This window comes from Varroa destructor, unplaced genomic scaffold (assembly GCF_002443255.2).
Source record: "Varroa destructor unplaced genomic scaffold, Vdes_3.0 BEIS01000003.1, whole genome shotgun sequence".
Lineage (NCBI taxonomy): Eukaryota > Metazoa > Arthropoda > Arachnida > Mesostigmata > Varroidae > Varroa > Varroa destructor.
In genome coordinates, this window is record NW_019211456.1 from 11,032,510 (window position 1) to 11,047,913 (window position 15,404).

General features: G+C 40.3%; 2 protein-coding genes across 6 annotated transcripts in view; one reads left to right on the forward strand and one right to left on the reverse strand.

Moving 5' to 3' along the window:
- Positions 1 to 9,951, forward strand: part of Thor (eukaryotic translation initiation factor 4E binding protein thor) — a 20,474-nt gene extending 10,523 nt beyond the window's left edge. For 3 of the 5 annotated variants that reach the window (XM_086984229.1, XM_086984227.1, XM_086984228.1), the window contains 3 exons: positions 4,794 to 4,900; positions 5,682 to 5,763; positions 8,300 to 9,951. In XM_086984229.1, the coding sequence (XP_086840355.1) occupies positions 4,794 to 4,900; positions 5,682 to 5,763; positions 8,300 to 8,337 (227 nt within the window). In that variant the 3' untranslated portion in view covers positions 8,338 to 9,951. Of the gene's footprint in view, positions 1 to 453; positions 668 to 4,793; positions 4,901 to 5,681; positions 5,764 to 6,773; positions 6,978 to 8,299 lie in introns of those variants that run through there. The other 2 variants (XR_015324206.1, XM_086984230.1) reach the window with 2 other exon arrangements.
- A 1,923-nt stretch (positions 9,952 to 11,874) lies between these two features.
- On the reverse strand, positions 11,875 to 15,227 carry Sec23 (transport protein Sec23). Its single transcript, XM_022799379.2, has 2 exons — positions 12,853 to 15,227; positions 11,875 to 12,590 (listed from the first exon to the last, which is right to left on the reverse strand). Exons 1-2 carry the CDS (start codon positions 14,974 to 14,976, stop codon positions 12,342 to 12,344), a joined length of 2,373 nt encoding a protein of 790 aa, XP_022655114.1. The 5' UTR covers positions 14,977 to 15,227; the 3' UTR covers positions 11,875 to 12,341.
- Positions 15,228 to 15,404: the final 177 nt, after the last annotated feature.

The following is a 15,404-nucleotide window of genomic DNA, read 5'->3' on the forward strand; positions in this document are numbered from 1 at the left end:
GGCGGACGGTTGCGTGGAGCTGGATAGAACAGAGGAAGGAGATTTCCCTCAGCGTAGTGATAATTATTGCTCGTTGCTTTTACGTGGGTCGTCGTCGTGTCTCCACTAGATCCTGAAGAAGGCAACGCGTGGCAATGGCCGTTACCTCTATCTTGTAGTCTTACTTAAGTTCGACCATAATCAGAATGATAATGGTGAAAATAATAATGGACAAGAGCGTAGTATAGGAGGACAAAATTACACTTTGTTTTTTATAAAGAGGATCATAATCATCACAATCATGATTTATTATTGTTAATGGTTTCTTCTTTCCGATTTTCTTAACACGAGGGCGGTGACCAGTGAAATCTCGTTACTTGTCTCGCAGTGTGCGGGTTTGAGTACATTCTATGTGGTACGCTAGGTTACACTCGTTACGCGCATCCATTCACAATGTATTGGAATATGTTTCAGGTACTATGCTGCTATTTTCGCCTACCAGCTTCTCTGGCCGAGTAAATCAGTTTCAAAATATTAATCTCGTTTGTTCATGCAATATTATACACATGTGTGTACATTTCTGCACATATACAATGAATATTTGATCTTGATGTTATTTCAATGCTATTGATTATTTTTAAATGTTATTTGGATTGAATAAAGACGGAACTGTCCCTAAGCGTTTCAATATTGGCTCCAACAACACACAAAAGTGTATAAGTACGAAAATGTCAGAACACTAGCTATTTTAACCGCATGCCTTACCAGTATACTAAATGCGCATTTATACACATCGATTTACTCAAGTAAAACCCTCCTATATTAAGTAAACACATAAACTGCTTGTTTGCCCAGTTAGCTTTTCGTGGCTAGAATGGCCTTGGTTTGAAATCTCTCATAGGCTGGCATCATAAACTAGTTATCCTTGGGAGCTCATTTGGAAAAGACGATATTTTCGGTTTACGTCGAACTTTTAAGCTTCTTTCTTTAAGTAACAAAGCCGCTGTTGGAAGTCATGCACTTCCACGCCAGTGGTTACACCCATCTGCCTTATTTGCAGGACAAAACGCGCCCGTGAATTTGCCTGTATCTACTAAATTTTATAAGACTTGATTCAAATTGTGTTAAATTTCCATTAGTATGTTCATTAGACGTACGCATCATTGAAAAAAAAGAGGCATTCGCTTTTTACGAACGACCGTTACAACGCTTGAACGCGTACTGTAATAGTCTGAGATCAAACACCAGAGAGCGCCATCATAGTAGTAAAAGCAGCACACCATAATATATCATATCATATGCCGGTCGCTACATAGTTATTTCTACAATAGACTCAGCTACTCCGTGCACAAAAGCATTAGCCGTGGCAGTCTTTGTCGCCATCGTCATTACCTATCGTTGTACCACGTGCTCTAGCGCGTGTTCTATCGCCACCTCGCCCCCTGCTATGGCTGTTGCGTACTACCATGTTGATAGTTGTGTATTGCGTTGAAGTTGCACAGCTGTCACAATCGCTGATTTCTCAACGTTGTTTTGGCGATGCCCGTTAGTCATGAATTGTCGCCAGCGTATCTCCCTCACCGTTTGTTCATCTGCACGGCGCTGCGCAACCCTACTACGCTACCAGGATAACCGTCGTAGTAGCAGCAGAGCTGTGTATATGCGAAAAAAACACTTACACGCTTGCCTGGTTATTGCAGACAGCAGTTTCCTGGTTAGCATCCTACCAGAGTATGTCTGTCTTATTGTAAAAGGAGTATCCGCTCTTTTTTTACGTCGAGCGATTAGCGTTGCCTTTGACTGGCCGCGTTTTTGCAGGATTGCTTGTTTGCAGATGCAAATAACGTGTGTGGAATTGAATCTACTAACAGAGTGGAACGGTACTTGTGCCTCACATTGCCAGACATTTCGGCGTTAGTTGCCGAGCTGAACCGAACGTCCCTTTCAAGGCAAACGATAGATGGATTTTGTGTACCAGGGCTTATCGCCAGGTAGCAGATCACCACCACGCACCTGAAACTGACAAAAAAGTGTCGTCCAATTGGCGCGTGCGATGACTGGCTAACTCCTTATGATACTAACTGGATTGTTGATTGATCTACTGTTGTTCGGTCATAGACCGCTAGGCGACGCCGTCATCGCGGCGGTCATTGCCCTCGTCGTATGCGCTACAACTGAAAAAGATATGACTTAGACTTTTTTCGCTAAAGCAGAAAAAGAGAGAGTCAAGGGAGAGAGAACTGAGGTTGATGAGACCTAAGCGGCCATGCTGCAGTTGCTGCAGAGGCGGCACTTTTAATAATCGAACGATGTCGAAACACTGCTATCAGTGTTATAAGGGCTCTTGTTGCTGTTGTCGCCGTTACTGGTCTGAAGGAATCGGTGGATATCAAAATATGTAGTTGCATGAAATTGGTCAGCGGTGAATAGTAGACGAATAAACAAGCATTGACGTCTTATGTCGGCTATCCAGTGCCTTATAGATGCTAACACTTGTACAGAATCCTTAAGCCAATTCAGTAGGCTCTCGTGTATATAATTAAGTCTGCATGTATTCGCATTCTTAAGCTGGATCACAGACGACCACCGTGGTGTGGTTTTAGCTACCCTGCCGCGGCAACAGCCGTGGTGTATTAACACTTCTTCGACTCTTCTAACATTGATGCTGTACATTACCTGAATCGATGAGGCGATTATTTGGGCATATTGACATACAGCTGTCTTTTCCTCTTTCCTCATTCTAAACCTTTGTGTCACTCGAGAGTGAGCTCGCTCTCTGATATTAGACAAAATCGGTATGGTAAACCTTCACCATTACTCACCCTCGTGCCTGTTTCGGCACGAGGGTGAGTAATGGTGAAGGTGGATGGTGCCGTCGGTAACAACGTCGTTGTGAGATGCGTCCTTTCCGACGTTCTGGGTCTGTTAAAAGAAAGAGTAGATTTTTTTATAGGGAGAACCGCGCCCGTAATGGGGTTATGTAGAGCGATGAATGATGAGTCTCTTTAGCGTTTTGCATGGTTCTGGATCTTCAGTATGTGCGGCTGGGGCCTCACAGTTTCTGCAAAACAATCGCGCTGTCCTTTTCCGCCATCACGCGTGTGCAAATACATGCGACATCGACTAAGTGGAAAGATAAGGCGTAGCTTTTGACACCAACAGAAGGTCATCTGGAACAGTAATTTAGTCATACAGGTCTCGCATGACCTGGAAAGGGAAATTCCTACGTTGCTAGTAGATAATCTTAAAGACCCATCGAATGGCAAACGGAGAGGCTTTTGCTGACTTCCATGTTTCCCAAGACCTCATAGTGATCCAAAATTCAAATTTTTAACGTACGCGTTTTTTAATAAGTTCTGTAACGATAATATATCGATCTTTCCATCGTTTGTCATACTGACCAAGATTCAACGTATCTGCAATTCCAAACTGTTACGAGGTGATTGCCGCCTATCTTATATAACATGAGAGCGGCAGGGTAAACCACGCTCAGGCAACGGGGAATTGTCAATGTTGATGTAGAAAAGGGCGGGCACTTACGTTAAACACAATACAGCCTCCACAATCGTTGCTTCGTGAGGTAAACGGTGACAACTATTGCACACGAAACAACAATTTAAACTGGTAGAGAACAATAAATATTCAAAACGAACACGAGACGAAGCTCGAGGCTGTTAATATTCGAACTAGATACGATTGATATCACAATGGATACACGTCAACGGCATGATTTGACGTCAGATTTGGCTACATGTTCTCTAACAGCTTTTGCAACGAATCCATTTTTATAGCAACTTGCAGTTCAAGTTTGCTTCAGGTACCTTCCTGTTTCTGTTGTTTACTCTTAATCTTGTCCCTCGATAGTCCATCTGTCTAGTAAACAGGATAATGCCTTCGGAGTCCTGGGCACACGATGACGACGATTTTAACAAAATAAATAAGTGAACAACAACACATGAATTAACATACGCCTTTTCATGTGCCGGTCAGCGCCCTGATAAACAGACAGTACCGAATACAAATCGCTAAATCTATGATAGTTAATCGAATTTTATCAACAAATAAAAAGTCCATAAATAAAGGTTGCTCCTGATTCTGAGAATATATCGTCGTATCATCCTTGTGCCATAATCTGATAAAGTTTAAAACATTGCTATAAGTACTGTAGCGCACTTACGTCGTTTAGTTATTATTACTGGAATATAATACCCTCTCAACGAATAGGTAAACATCTTCATCTACGTCAGCAACGAAAAACTACGAAGTGTTGTGTTCAAGATTAAGCCTGTTGGCTAGGCTAACGGCAACCTCTGTATGAACGAAAACGACCTTTAAGCCTTCCTGTCATGAATATATAGTGCGAGGCGATATAATGAATGGATTATTCATGACTGCTACCAGCACGAATAGTCGGGCTTGGCTGTCGTAATCAAAATCGCATTCTACATGTTTTGACTTCCCCTAGGTGTAACAGACTATAAGAGACAGGTCTATTAGACAATAACTAAAAAGCACGGAAAATTGAAAATAGTGTCGTCCGTAGTTACTACGTTTCTTTCCGTGTATTATAATATATCTCGTACATGTTTTATTCGAGTCAGCATTTGGCAGGCATGTTCCTAAATAAGATGTTGATCAGGGTATGAGTTACATCTTGATACTTATATGTATATTAGAACTGGGCCTTGTTTAAAGTAAAATGTATTCTCGCATGCGTTACTTTTTATGCTTAGTATTTAATATTGAGACAGCGATGCTATTGATTATGTTATAATTAATTTTACTTGTTCCTTTCCGACGAAAATCTTTTTCAGGTACCCGTGTCGTATATGAGCGTGCTTTTCTATTATCCCTTCAGCAGTCCCCGCTGTCACGAACCCCACCAACGCTGCCGATGATACCAGGATTTACATTGCCAAAGGTATTGTAGGCATTTAGGGGTGTTCCCCTTACGTTTTTGCCATGGTTCAATTCAGAACTTTTAGCTCATGCGTCTGTTGTCGCTCCTAAGGGGTAGCCATAATTAGCGGTCTAGAATTGTTTCTGATTCGTGAATAACATGTCAGATGCCTTTCCTGTGTTGATATATCTATCAATTCTACCCAAGACATCGATATGCATCGAGCAGTTGTTCTGCTCCTATAATGTAGGTCACAGAAATGTCTTAATCTCTTGTGCTTCTTGCCGATTCATGTTAGGTCATCTGCGATACTCAATAAAGTATATTTTCTGCATTACAAATTGAGTAACTTTGTCGGCAAATGTATGTGTACATATAGTGTGTGCAGCACGGTCGAATGCGATTGACTATGAATGTTTGGTCTCGTTTCTAGGATCAAACTGAGAAATGATAGGGTGTCAGTGTTTGTAATGTAAAACCTAGTTACAATGCACGTCCAATGGTTCTTGGTATGTGATTCTCGAATTTGTTTAGATTTAAGATGCAATACCAGGTTAGTATTATTAATCATACAAGTCTTGGCAAACATAGGTTTTTCCAATGCCGGATACTTATGGAATTATTATTTATGGCAGTGTTTCTAATTATTTCTAAATAATTTAGGTTTATTGGCACATTCATTGTTAGCGGAATGCCATGTTCCTTTAGGAGCTTAGTCTATTCGTGTCTTTACCCCGCATGTTTAAACAGACATAGAAAAAGTACAACCTGAATTTTACCTGTATTCCGATATGCTTTTCAGGGGAGTCCACACTCGGTGTCACCGAAAAAGACATCATGTAGTCCTTCACCTCGGGCGGCCACTACGGTGTCAAGTAAAGCTGGTAAGATTTATGCGTTTGCATTTGTCGATGTAACTTCAGCTCACGGCTAACTCGACTAACTACTGAATTAGTTTTTTTAGTAACAATCAGAACACAACTGAACAAGCATTATAAATAACACTGATAACCCCGTCCATCAGCCGTCCAGGATGCGTAGACTGTTTTTTAAGCTAAACATTTACTCACGCCGAATGCAATAAAAGGCTTTATTAAAAGCAAGAGCAGATTAACCGTTTGTGAATTCACTGGTTGTCCGCTCCAAAGAGTCACACAACTGACCAAAAGAATACAACGTCTTAAAGACTCAACCTAATCTAATTTTGTCGGTTGGGACTTCGGGTAAGAGAATCTAAGGATACTGTATTTGGCAGAGGGTCCTCCTTAAAATTCGAGAATCAAACGCTGTTATTCAGATGGAATCTTACTCTTTTTACCCTCTTGGATTGAGAATACATCCGACCTAGCAGTATTCTATAATGAGCTGTATACGAGCCTTAGACTCGCGGAGTTAGATCTTGCAGTAGAGCACAATATGTACATCTGTAGAAATGGCAAATAACAAATCCTTATCTTCCAGACGGTCCACTGTTGCATCTTTCTCCCCAGTCCTTATAGACACGTATATATGTGACTTACATAACAATCCTAATGAAACCTGACCGTGTGTTCGATCCCTATAAAAAAGCGTTCGATTCGGGCTGGTGAAGCTTGCGGCGACTTATGTCGTAACTGTTCTCCTGCATGTTTACTACGCTGGCCAAATGGCCACATTCACCATCACATGTGAGTCATCGACGTAGAGAGGTACAGCTGCGGGCTACGCCAGACAGACCGGCACATGGGGCTCACTGTCTGGGTGTGTGTATGTGCGCGTACAGCTAAACAACGCCGACTAGAAGTCACCATACATAGTTGTATAACAATCAGACGCCAGCATCAAAGAACGTCTTCCAGATTCTGTTCTGCTGTATCTTTACCGGTCTTCCTGTCTTACTTCCTGTCTGTCTTAGTGCCGTAGCAGAGAATCTGCAATCCACTTGAAGCCCGGCGTTGTGCTGTGGACCAGTTTTTGTGTTGCTATTTGGAGGGATGTTAGAAAACCGCTGTCAACACTGCCATTTGCTGATAGTAGAATATCCTCAGCTTCCAGTTGCCTCTAATCCAGACGTATGGCCGTTTAAGCAGCAACCGGTAAACAGACAGCAATGATTGTTGTAAGTTCCTCAATTCTGTCTCTACCTTCCAAATTCGCGGTCATCGTCATTGATACTTGCGCAATGGCATCGACCTACGGCGTCTTTGAGCGTCTCTCTGGCTATCGTAGCGGCAGCAAAATCAAATTCACGACGAAACAGTAGATACTCCTGAATCTGTTAACCAGAAAGTCCAATGCGAATCTATGATTTGAGATAGAATAAAAGTAGAGCTATGGGCAGTAAGAAACGCAATGGAGTTTGAGTCATAAATAGAGGGAAGTTCGCTAGACTGGATAGGCTGACAGGTAAAATACTTGTTTCTATCAGTTATAGCTGCGGTAACAACAGTGACTGCATGCGCCGGTCAATTTAGTCAACGTTATTCTACCATCTGTGCAATAATAATTGCTTGTCAGGAGCGCTAGGAATGTTGAACAGTAAAGGGAATGCCAGTAGGCCCTTCTGAATGATTGCGAACGACCCAAGAGGCCCCAACTGGAAAGCCTAAAAAATACAGACAACGTACTATATTACGCTGTGTCTAATTTAGTTAGTACGGCTGCACCAGCTAGCTGGATATATTAGTGACCTAATAAAAGTATTAAGCTGTCCACGACTACCAAGAAATGATACGTGAAGATCATAAAATAGTGGCTCAGTTAAAAACAACAATACATTGGAATTAGTTGCAAAAGTTAATTCGTTATTTCACGGGTAGTAAAGTTAATCTATATTCATTCAGTGCAACAGGATACCCTGCGCATACATCCTTTCGCCGTTTCCAGAGTGAGCTTTTTTAAATCGTCGCTTGAATGCTAACATTATCCTAACTTTGGTAGAGTTTTTATTGACGTAAGGGTTCGAGTAAGTTCGCCCGTGTACGGTCAGGAGTCCATAAACCACGTACAATATCCTCTTTTTTAGAAGCATTTTGTCATGCCACTTGCTAACCGTTATGATAGACAAATCTAGTACTGATTTCAAACAGTAAGTAAAAAGATGCTACTCCTAAACAAACGTTTGTCATAGCTGTTCGGACAAAAATAAGTCCTAATTTAGTTAGTTGTTATACACAGGACTATTTATAAAATACATTACAAACACAAGCTAAAAGTTTAGCTAGCGAATTTCAAATTATCAAATTTTTACGGATGAAGGAAAGAGAAAATTTCCATAAAATCCTGTATTTAATATTTAAGTTGGTCATATGAATATAGCTAACTTTTTCTTATACGCTCCGTATTAGTGTTTACATAAAAGCCGTATGTAGCACACTATATATTCAAGCTAGTGGTACCAATGACAATATAATTAACAGTGTTGTTATTCTGATTTTCTAGCTGTTTCGGAGGACGAACAGTTTGCCATGGATATATGATCCACTACGCCTATCCCGTACAGGCCCACCATAAACATGTGCATGCTGTCGTGCTGAAAATCGATTGATTTTCGAGAAAAATAAAAGAAAAGCATACATATAAAATATTAAATAATAGGTATACAATATGCTATATAAAAACGATGATGATTTAATATGTGGATAGGAGACGACGCGATAACGACAAATGGGTCTTCCGGGAAATCGCGTGACAACACTGATCCTGTTCTTCGTTTCCCCCACCTCGGTTACTTTCAGTAACAGCTAAAAATCCAAACGAAAAGATTTTGTGATGGAGAATATACTTATATACAGACAAACCCAAGCCCTTTCTACGTTATACCCATCCTTTAAACCATACATTAATGCCCGCTAATGACCCTAGTACACACACTGCTAGGCTATACTTTATTCCATCTGCGGTGTCTTTGTCTATTATAGTCGTTGCATCGAGACGATGTGATCACAATGATGATGGTAATCATAATAACGAACACTAAATAATTTATGACGATAATGTAAGGTAGTACTGGAGTAATAAAAGTAGTTAGTGAGAAGCAATGATAACACGCAGGTGTGAATGTCGCAGCGCACGGCGTTTCTCGCGTGCTCTATTGGTATCAAACAACAGCACATAAATACAAATAAATACATGAAAAAATAATAAGCAGTGAAAGTACGCTTGCCTGGGTATTCATAATCGACTATTATAGGATGTCCCTAAAAAGACTGACAGAGTATTTTATTTTCTACCCAATTTGTTTTACTCTATCATGAAATGTTTTTTTCTACGCAGAAATATGGTGGAAGAAACAGTGAGGTTCAAATCAGTGCAGGCCTAATGCTTTAGGTGTTTGCAGCTTGCCGTTAGAAATAGTGCAATCTTTAATGAGACAGCCCACCAATAAGAAATAAATATCTGTTATTAAACTTTATGATTGCAGGGTAAATGAATTCCTTTTGCAACTCTTTTTGACAAAGCAATCGCTTTTTCCAAACTGAAAAAAATATAAACATGTATTATGTCTGGCATTTCGGTGCGTATAATAATGACTCTGTGTATGTTAGTATAGCAATAAGGTAAGTATATCGAAAGGAAAATATAGAACTTATATCTCCAGAAGTAAACCATTATTTGCTGAATGAATGGTATTGGTCAGACTTTGCGGAATATAAATGTGAAAATTATAGTACAGCTTTCTTTGTTTTCTTTTAAATTGGCTAAGACCATATATAGCATCCATGCTGTGCATAGAAAGCATTACCTATACAGATAAATGAGTGCAGCGCATTTATAAGTAGATATTTTACGAACAGTTATATCTGGTGATTTCGATTTGCTATCGGAAACAAAAAGGAATATTGTTGTTGCTATTGTAAACTATTACTACAGACAGTTAATTATGCTCTCAGTGATATGAGCTGCAATACGACAAATATATATATAAAGGAAACGAAACAAATTTAAAGCGATGGAATGAATGAGACAGACGTAAACGGGTGAGCGAACGACAGACCGAACGAAAAACAAAGGAAAAGAACGACAGCACGACATGAGATAAATTTTCACTTTTGTAAATAAAGTTTAAAAAAATTGCACATTATTGTGAACAATATTCGGTGTATTTACTTTAGCAGGTGGCAGCAGGAAGGCTGACGAAAACGACAAAGGAAAGCCATATATAGCAGTTGAACCTATTGCTTCGATGCAAGCTAGAAGACCAATCCAACATCTTAGACCATAAGCATACATGCTAGTGCAATGATGGATCATAGTCATCGTTCTATAAAATCGAATTTATGAAAGCCGCAAAAATACTACTAGAAAATGAGAATGAAACATATTTCGTATGACCATGTAACGAAAGTGCGCTGTATCCGTCTGAACACGATCGTGTGCCCGAATGAAAACTTTTTTAAGGTAATTGTTCTTGATATAAAGGTAGTTTCGTGATATATGCATAACATGCGTAGTTATTGTCGAGAAATATCTCTGTGTAGGATCATTTTGACATTATTTCCACCAGTGGTAAGCATTGATTAATCTTTCTTATTATTAAGCATTGACTTAAGCACAAATAAGCGCTGCGCACTTACACAGACTGAACACTCCGCTCGTTCCCAATACTGCGATCTCAGCTAAAATCTAAACTGTGCTATTCTGTCAACTCTATTGGCGGCTATCTCTGGGTCTTCAGTAAATTTTATTGGTTTTGAGCAAAAAAAATCAGATAAAAGAGATCGCTACCAAATATGTTTCAAAACTATGCAAACTGCTTCAAATATTTAAAACCTGTTCTAAGCAAAAATATATACACAAATAATGCTAGACTAAGAAGTAGTTATATTTGAACAAAAAAGGTTGGTCAATGCGTTCGTATGAAATGCACGTAGTTAAGTTAAATTCGGCACATTTATCGTCTTTAAATCTTAATAAATTAGGCAAAGAATAATGCAGTGCCCTTTGAAAACTTAATAAGAGTCATCCACTTACACTATCGAAACAATTCACGAAATTAGCTGTTATTCGATGATGCACAAGGTAAGCGAGTTTTCCTTGACATTTTGACGGTTGAAAAGTTCATATCTAACATTTGTCAAAGCTTTAAAATTCATGCAATGTAAAATGAAAACTTGTTAATTATCAGGAAACTATTTTTGCATGGCCCAGAGACTTTTGCCTCACTCTGCATATCTTATTATTTATTATGTATGTAAATTTACAATAAATTTATAAAAAGCCCACATTCACGTTGTCTCACTGTGTCGTGATCTGGTACCAGAAACTGAACGACTTGTCTGGTAAAGATCACTTATTTCTTTTTCAATTACACTTTGACGAAGAGGACTGTGCTTGGTCAAACTTTCCAACTAAACTCAGTAAATGCCGTGATAAATTTGCAGTGACGGAAACACGATTTTCAGTGAGGAATGAAAGCGTATTCAATAGACAATCACCTAATTATGAATTTGTACATTTACTACCGCTTTTCTGTGTTGTTAAAAAAATATAACATTCATATTAATTGAGTTGTTAACAGTTTAAGCGTGCCGAATGACGCGCTCTATCCTGTACCAAGAGCCACTGAACAGACATGCTCTTCAATCGTCGCCATTTTAATGTACAACCATATCTTGAATCCTGCACTGTCACGTCAGTAGAACAGGTTAAGGAAGGTCTTTTAAAGTATCGAAGTACTAGCACGGTTGACAAAGGGTACTCGGCTTTAATAAATATTTAATTAATAAATACCAATTCAAAAAATAAAAATTTAATAACCTTACAGGATAAATGAATTACATAATACCTGAAAATGTGTATCTTATTAAGTTAGCTTTTAGTAAGAATAATAAGGTTAATGAAGGTGACCAGCATTTTCACTTGTGATATATTTGTTAAATTATAGAAATTATTTACTTAATTTTAGATTATATTATTAAAATTATGTGTATATTTTTCGACTTAATATTAAAATGCCTGAAATATGTTTAGAAGCAAACAGATTCGGTTCCATGCGTAAAAATAATAAGTACCACTTATTTTAATAAAAGTTTATTATTCATCAAAAACCTCTATTTCTACATCACCCTATCAGGTCGAAAAAGTCAATATTACGCTAGTCTGTCGAAGGCCTTTGTCCATTTCCGCAAGGCTTACGATTATTTTGTTGGATAATATTTCAATATTGAACATTTCACGCTACCAAACTTCAACAATATAATGTGTGTATGTGTGCTAATGTATTTGTCGCGCATTTTCATATTTCGGTACATGTTTCAAAGCTAAACGTTCCCAGCACACAGTCTCTTCAGCATTGACTAAGTGCTTCCTGCATGTATTATATTTCTTTTACTCGTTCCCCAAATTACCTAAAGCCGTTCGTTATGCTTCCCGTTGGCTATGCCTAAAAACATTTTCTTAAAAATTGATAGGCAAGTGAATTTCTTGTCTAAAAGATTTATAGGCGACCAGATCAAAGCACGTTATTCCGTTATTTGACTGTCTAAGTTGAGGCGGATACAGCAAGCTTCTTGAGGTGTTCCATGAAGACCTGCAGGGACACGTCGTCAGTCAGCACCGGAGCTCCGGCTGCATCTCCTTGGCCACCCCACGAGTATGCATTGTTATGTGTTACAGATGGATTGACCTTCGATAAGAGGAAACGTGCTTGTGACCCTCCTTGATCACATACGATATAACGTGGCATAGGGAATCTACTTTGAAGGATTTCTTGTGCGTCGTCTTCTGGTGCCTGATGTAAGATAAAAGTTCGAGCGTTAGTCAAACTATACATATCTAAAGAACTTTTTACAATGTTTCCTGACTCTTATTATAAAATGGCTTCTATTTTTGGCCAAATGTAGGCTGCTCTGGGATAGTATTCCTCAATATTTTTTATGCATAATGCAACTAGATGTTATTTGACGACGGTTTCATTCGTTAAATACTTCTGTTAGTGTATGTAAAACGAATGTAAAAACAATTAAATATTTATTATTATTATTATTATGTACCTGGAGTAACTGACGAAAACTTTCATGTTCCTGGGATCTATGGTAGCCTGCTTTGCGCCACTGTGCGATCGTTTCACCATGGAAGATGACAATCTGAAAGAAGGTATCCATGAGCAGTATCCGATCAGGCTGTATTGACGATGTGTCGAGGAGAACAGGCTCGGGTGGACCATTGAACGAATACGCGTAGAGAATAGGCTGGATCATGATTAGTGATTGCGTTAGGTCTTCAGTCATTAGCATATGTCTGTAGAACGACGTTTCATCAGGTGAATTATTAAAAACTTGAAGAAATTGCGAGCGCCGAAGATGGAACATGAACTGTGGATATAGTGAGAAATTGTCCGGGAAGCGAAAACTTTCCGGGCTTTCTTTCTGGAAATCTCCGAATTTTTGGCATAGCCGAATAAGCATACGATCAATAAAGCGCAACACATCAGGACCTTCCTCAGTCTCGTCAGCCTTAAAGCAGGCATATCTTGCCATTAGCACGGCACTTGCCTCCTGATCGTAGCCGGCAGAGATGTGCTGAATGTTAGTTGCAGCATCAGCCCAATTACGAGCTATCGTTGTTACCCGTACCCGCTTTTGACCTGAGGGGTGTTGGTATTGAGTGATAAATTGGATACAACCTCGCCCGCCCTGAGGGATACCTGAATTGTGCTGGTTGGCTACGTCGAAGAACACTGCTATAGTGCTATTCGGCGTTAGGGAGCACATTTTCCACTGACATGTTCCACCGAGGCCCGTATCACCGTCCGAAACGTTTGGTCCTTTAACCTTCATAGAAATACAATTGCCTATAGCTCCTGAAATTTTAATTTCTTTTGAGGTCTTAACCTCGATCAAGGCGTTGAGTCCCATTTTGAGTTCACCCTTTGAGTCTCGAGTAAACACTCGCTGGAATGATTGCTTGAATAGGCTAGAGTTGAACGAATCGCCAAGCACCATGTGACCACCAGTCATATTGGAGCAGGTTTTCATTTCGTGTAATCCAGTTTGATCGAGGGCACATGAATAGATATCAATCGCATGCCCGTTTGCGGATGCTCTCTGTGCTAATCCCTCGTAGTGCTTCTGGGCTTTTCGCATAAATTTTGCCGCGTCCTTTTGGATGTCATGGTGAGAGCGGATGGTCATCTTGAGCTCATCCGATACAATCATACCAGGACCCTGAGTGCAGGCTCCACCCGTAAATAACATCACCCTCGCGCCAGTGTTGGGAAAGGCCGCTTCAAGCAGTCCGACAGCAATTGATAGAGCCACTCCAGTGGACCGTAATGGACGCTTGCCTTGAAGCACAGGCCAAGGATCTTTCTGCATCGAGTCGAGAAGATCTGTCAATGCTAGGTCACATTTCTGTACGGGCTGTAGAAATCGGCTCGCGGGTGGAGTACTCTGTGGTTGTTGTGGGGGCATTCCAGACATTCCCGGCATCCCTGGCCGTGGCTGGGGCTGTTGCTGTTGCACCCCCTGGGGTGAAGACATCGTTTTGCCAATCGCTAGCATATCCTGAATCTGTTTTGCAGCGAGATCCTTCGTGCCACGGAACACATAGCTCTTAGCAACGCCTTCACCTGTGAGCTCGTGAACATGAACCATTTTTCCGTAGGTAATGAGTCCAACGAGGGCATTCGGTGGCATAAGTGAAAGTGATAACTGCAATGCTTCTTTAAGAGCCATCTGTTCATCTTCATCCAAACAGGTGTCTACCACTAGCAGAAATATTGGAGCTAGTGTCTGCGCTCGCGTAATAGTGTACTCGAGAGTAGAGAACTGAGGTATCAATTCAGCTGGTTGATGTTGCTCAGAGATGGCCGCGTACTGAGGTGGGAATTGGTTTCGTTGGAAGCAGAAATTGCACACCCATAGCTTGGCACGATAGTCTACTTGACAAAGAGGATTAAGAATTGCTCGACACTTTTGGTTTGTGCAAAGTACAGGGTCATATTGGATGGGCGGTAGGTCAGGCCGTTCCTTAAGAGGAGTAAATAACGCTCCTATTGGGACCACAAGACGTGTTGCATCGATCTTTGAAGACGGCCACACATTCCATGATAGGCGAACCCCATCTCGATCTTCCTGGTGCTGAATAAAATCAGCATACGTCTGATACTGAGCCATTTTCAGTGCTACCACGAACGAAAGCAAGACCGCCCTGGAACGGTTGTTTTTTGCTTGTCTACTCAGCAATTTCTATCAATATAGCCGAAGCCCGTTTTCCCTCCACGTCAACTACAGATGTCTTGAAGAGACCAAATTTGTATGAAAAACAAACACAATTGTGAGTTTAACACTAACTGATCTCAATACCCATTCAGACGAAAGTTCCACGTCAGTGTCAGCCGACAGCTCGACGTTCCAAAATCACACAGCGCCCCTTCGAAATTGCTAGTTTGACCAACTGCCAGATGGTAGCTCAAGACACCCGGAAGTGAGTTCATTTTCATGTTGGGCACGTTTGATTATAGGTGGAATTTTCACTAATTCCTGTTAACAATATCGCAGATATACATACTGCCAAATAGCAAGCTGACTTATGTTATTCTGTC

Coding starts and splice junctions, on each gene's coding strand:
- Sec23 (XM_022799379.2), bottom strand. CDS start 14,976: ATGGCTCAGTATCAGACGTATGCTGATTTTATTCAGCACCAGGAAGAT. Junction 12,591..12,852: donor GTTTTCGTCAGTTACTCCAG/GTACATAATAAT, acceptor ATCTTACATCAG/GCACCAGAAGACGACGCACA.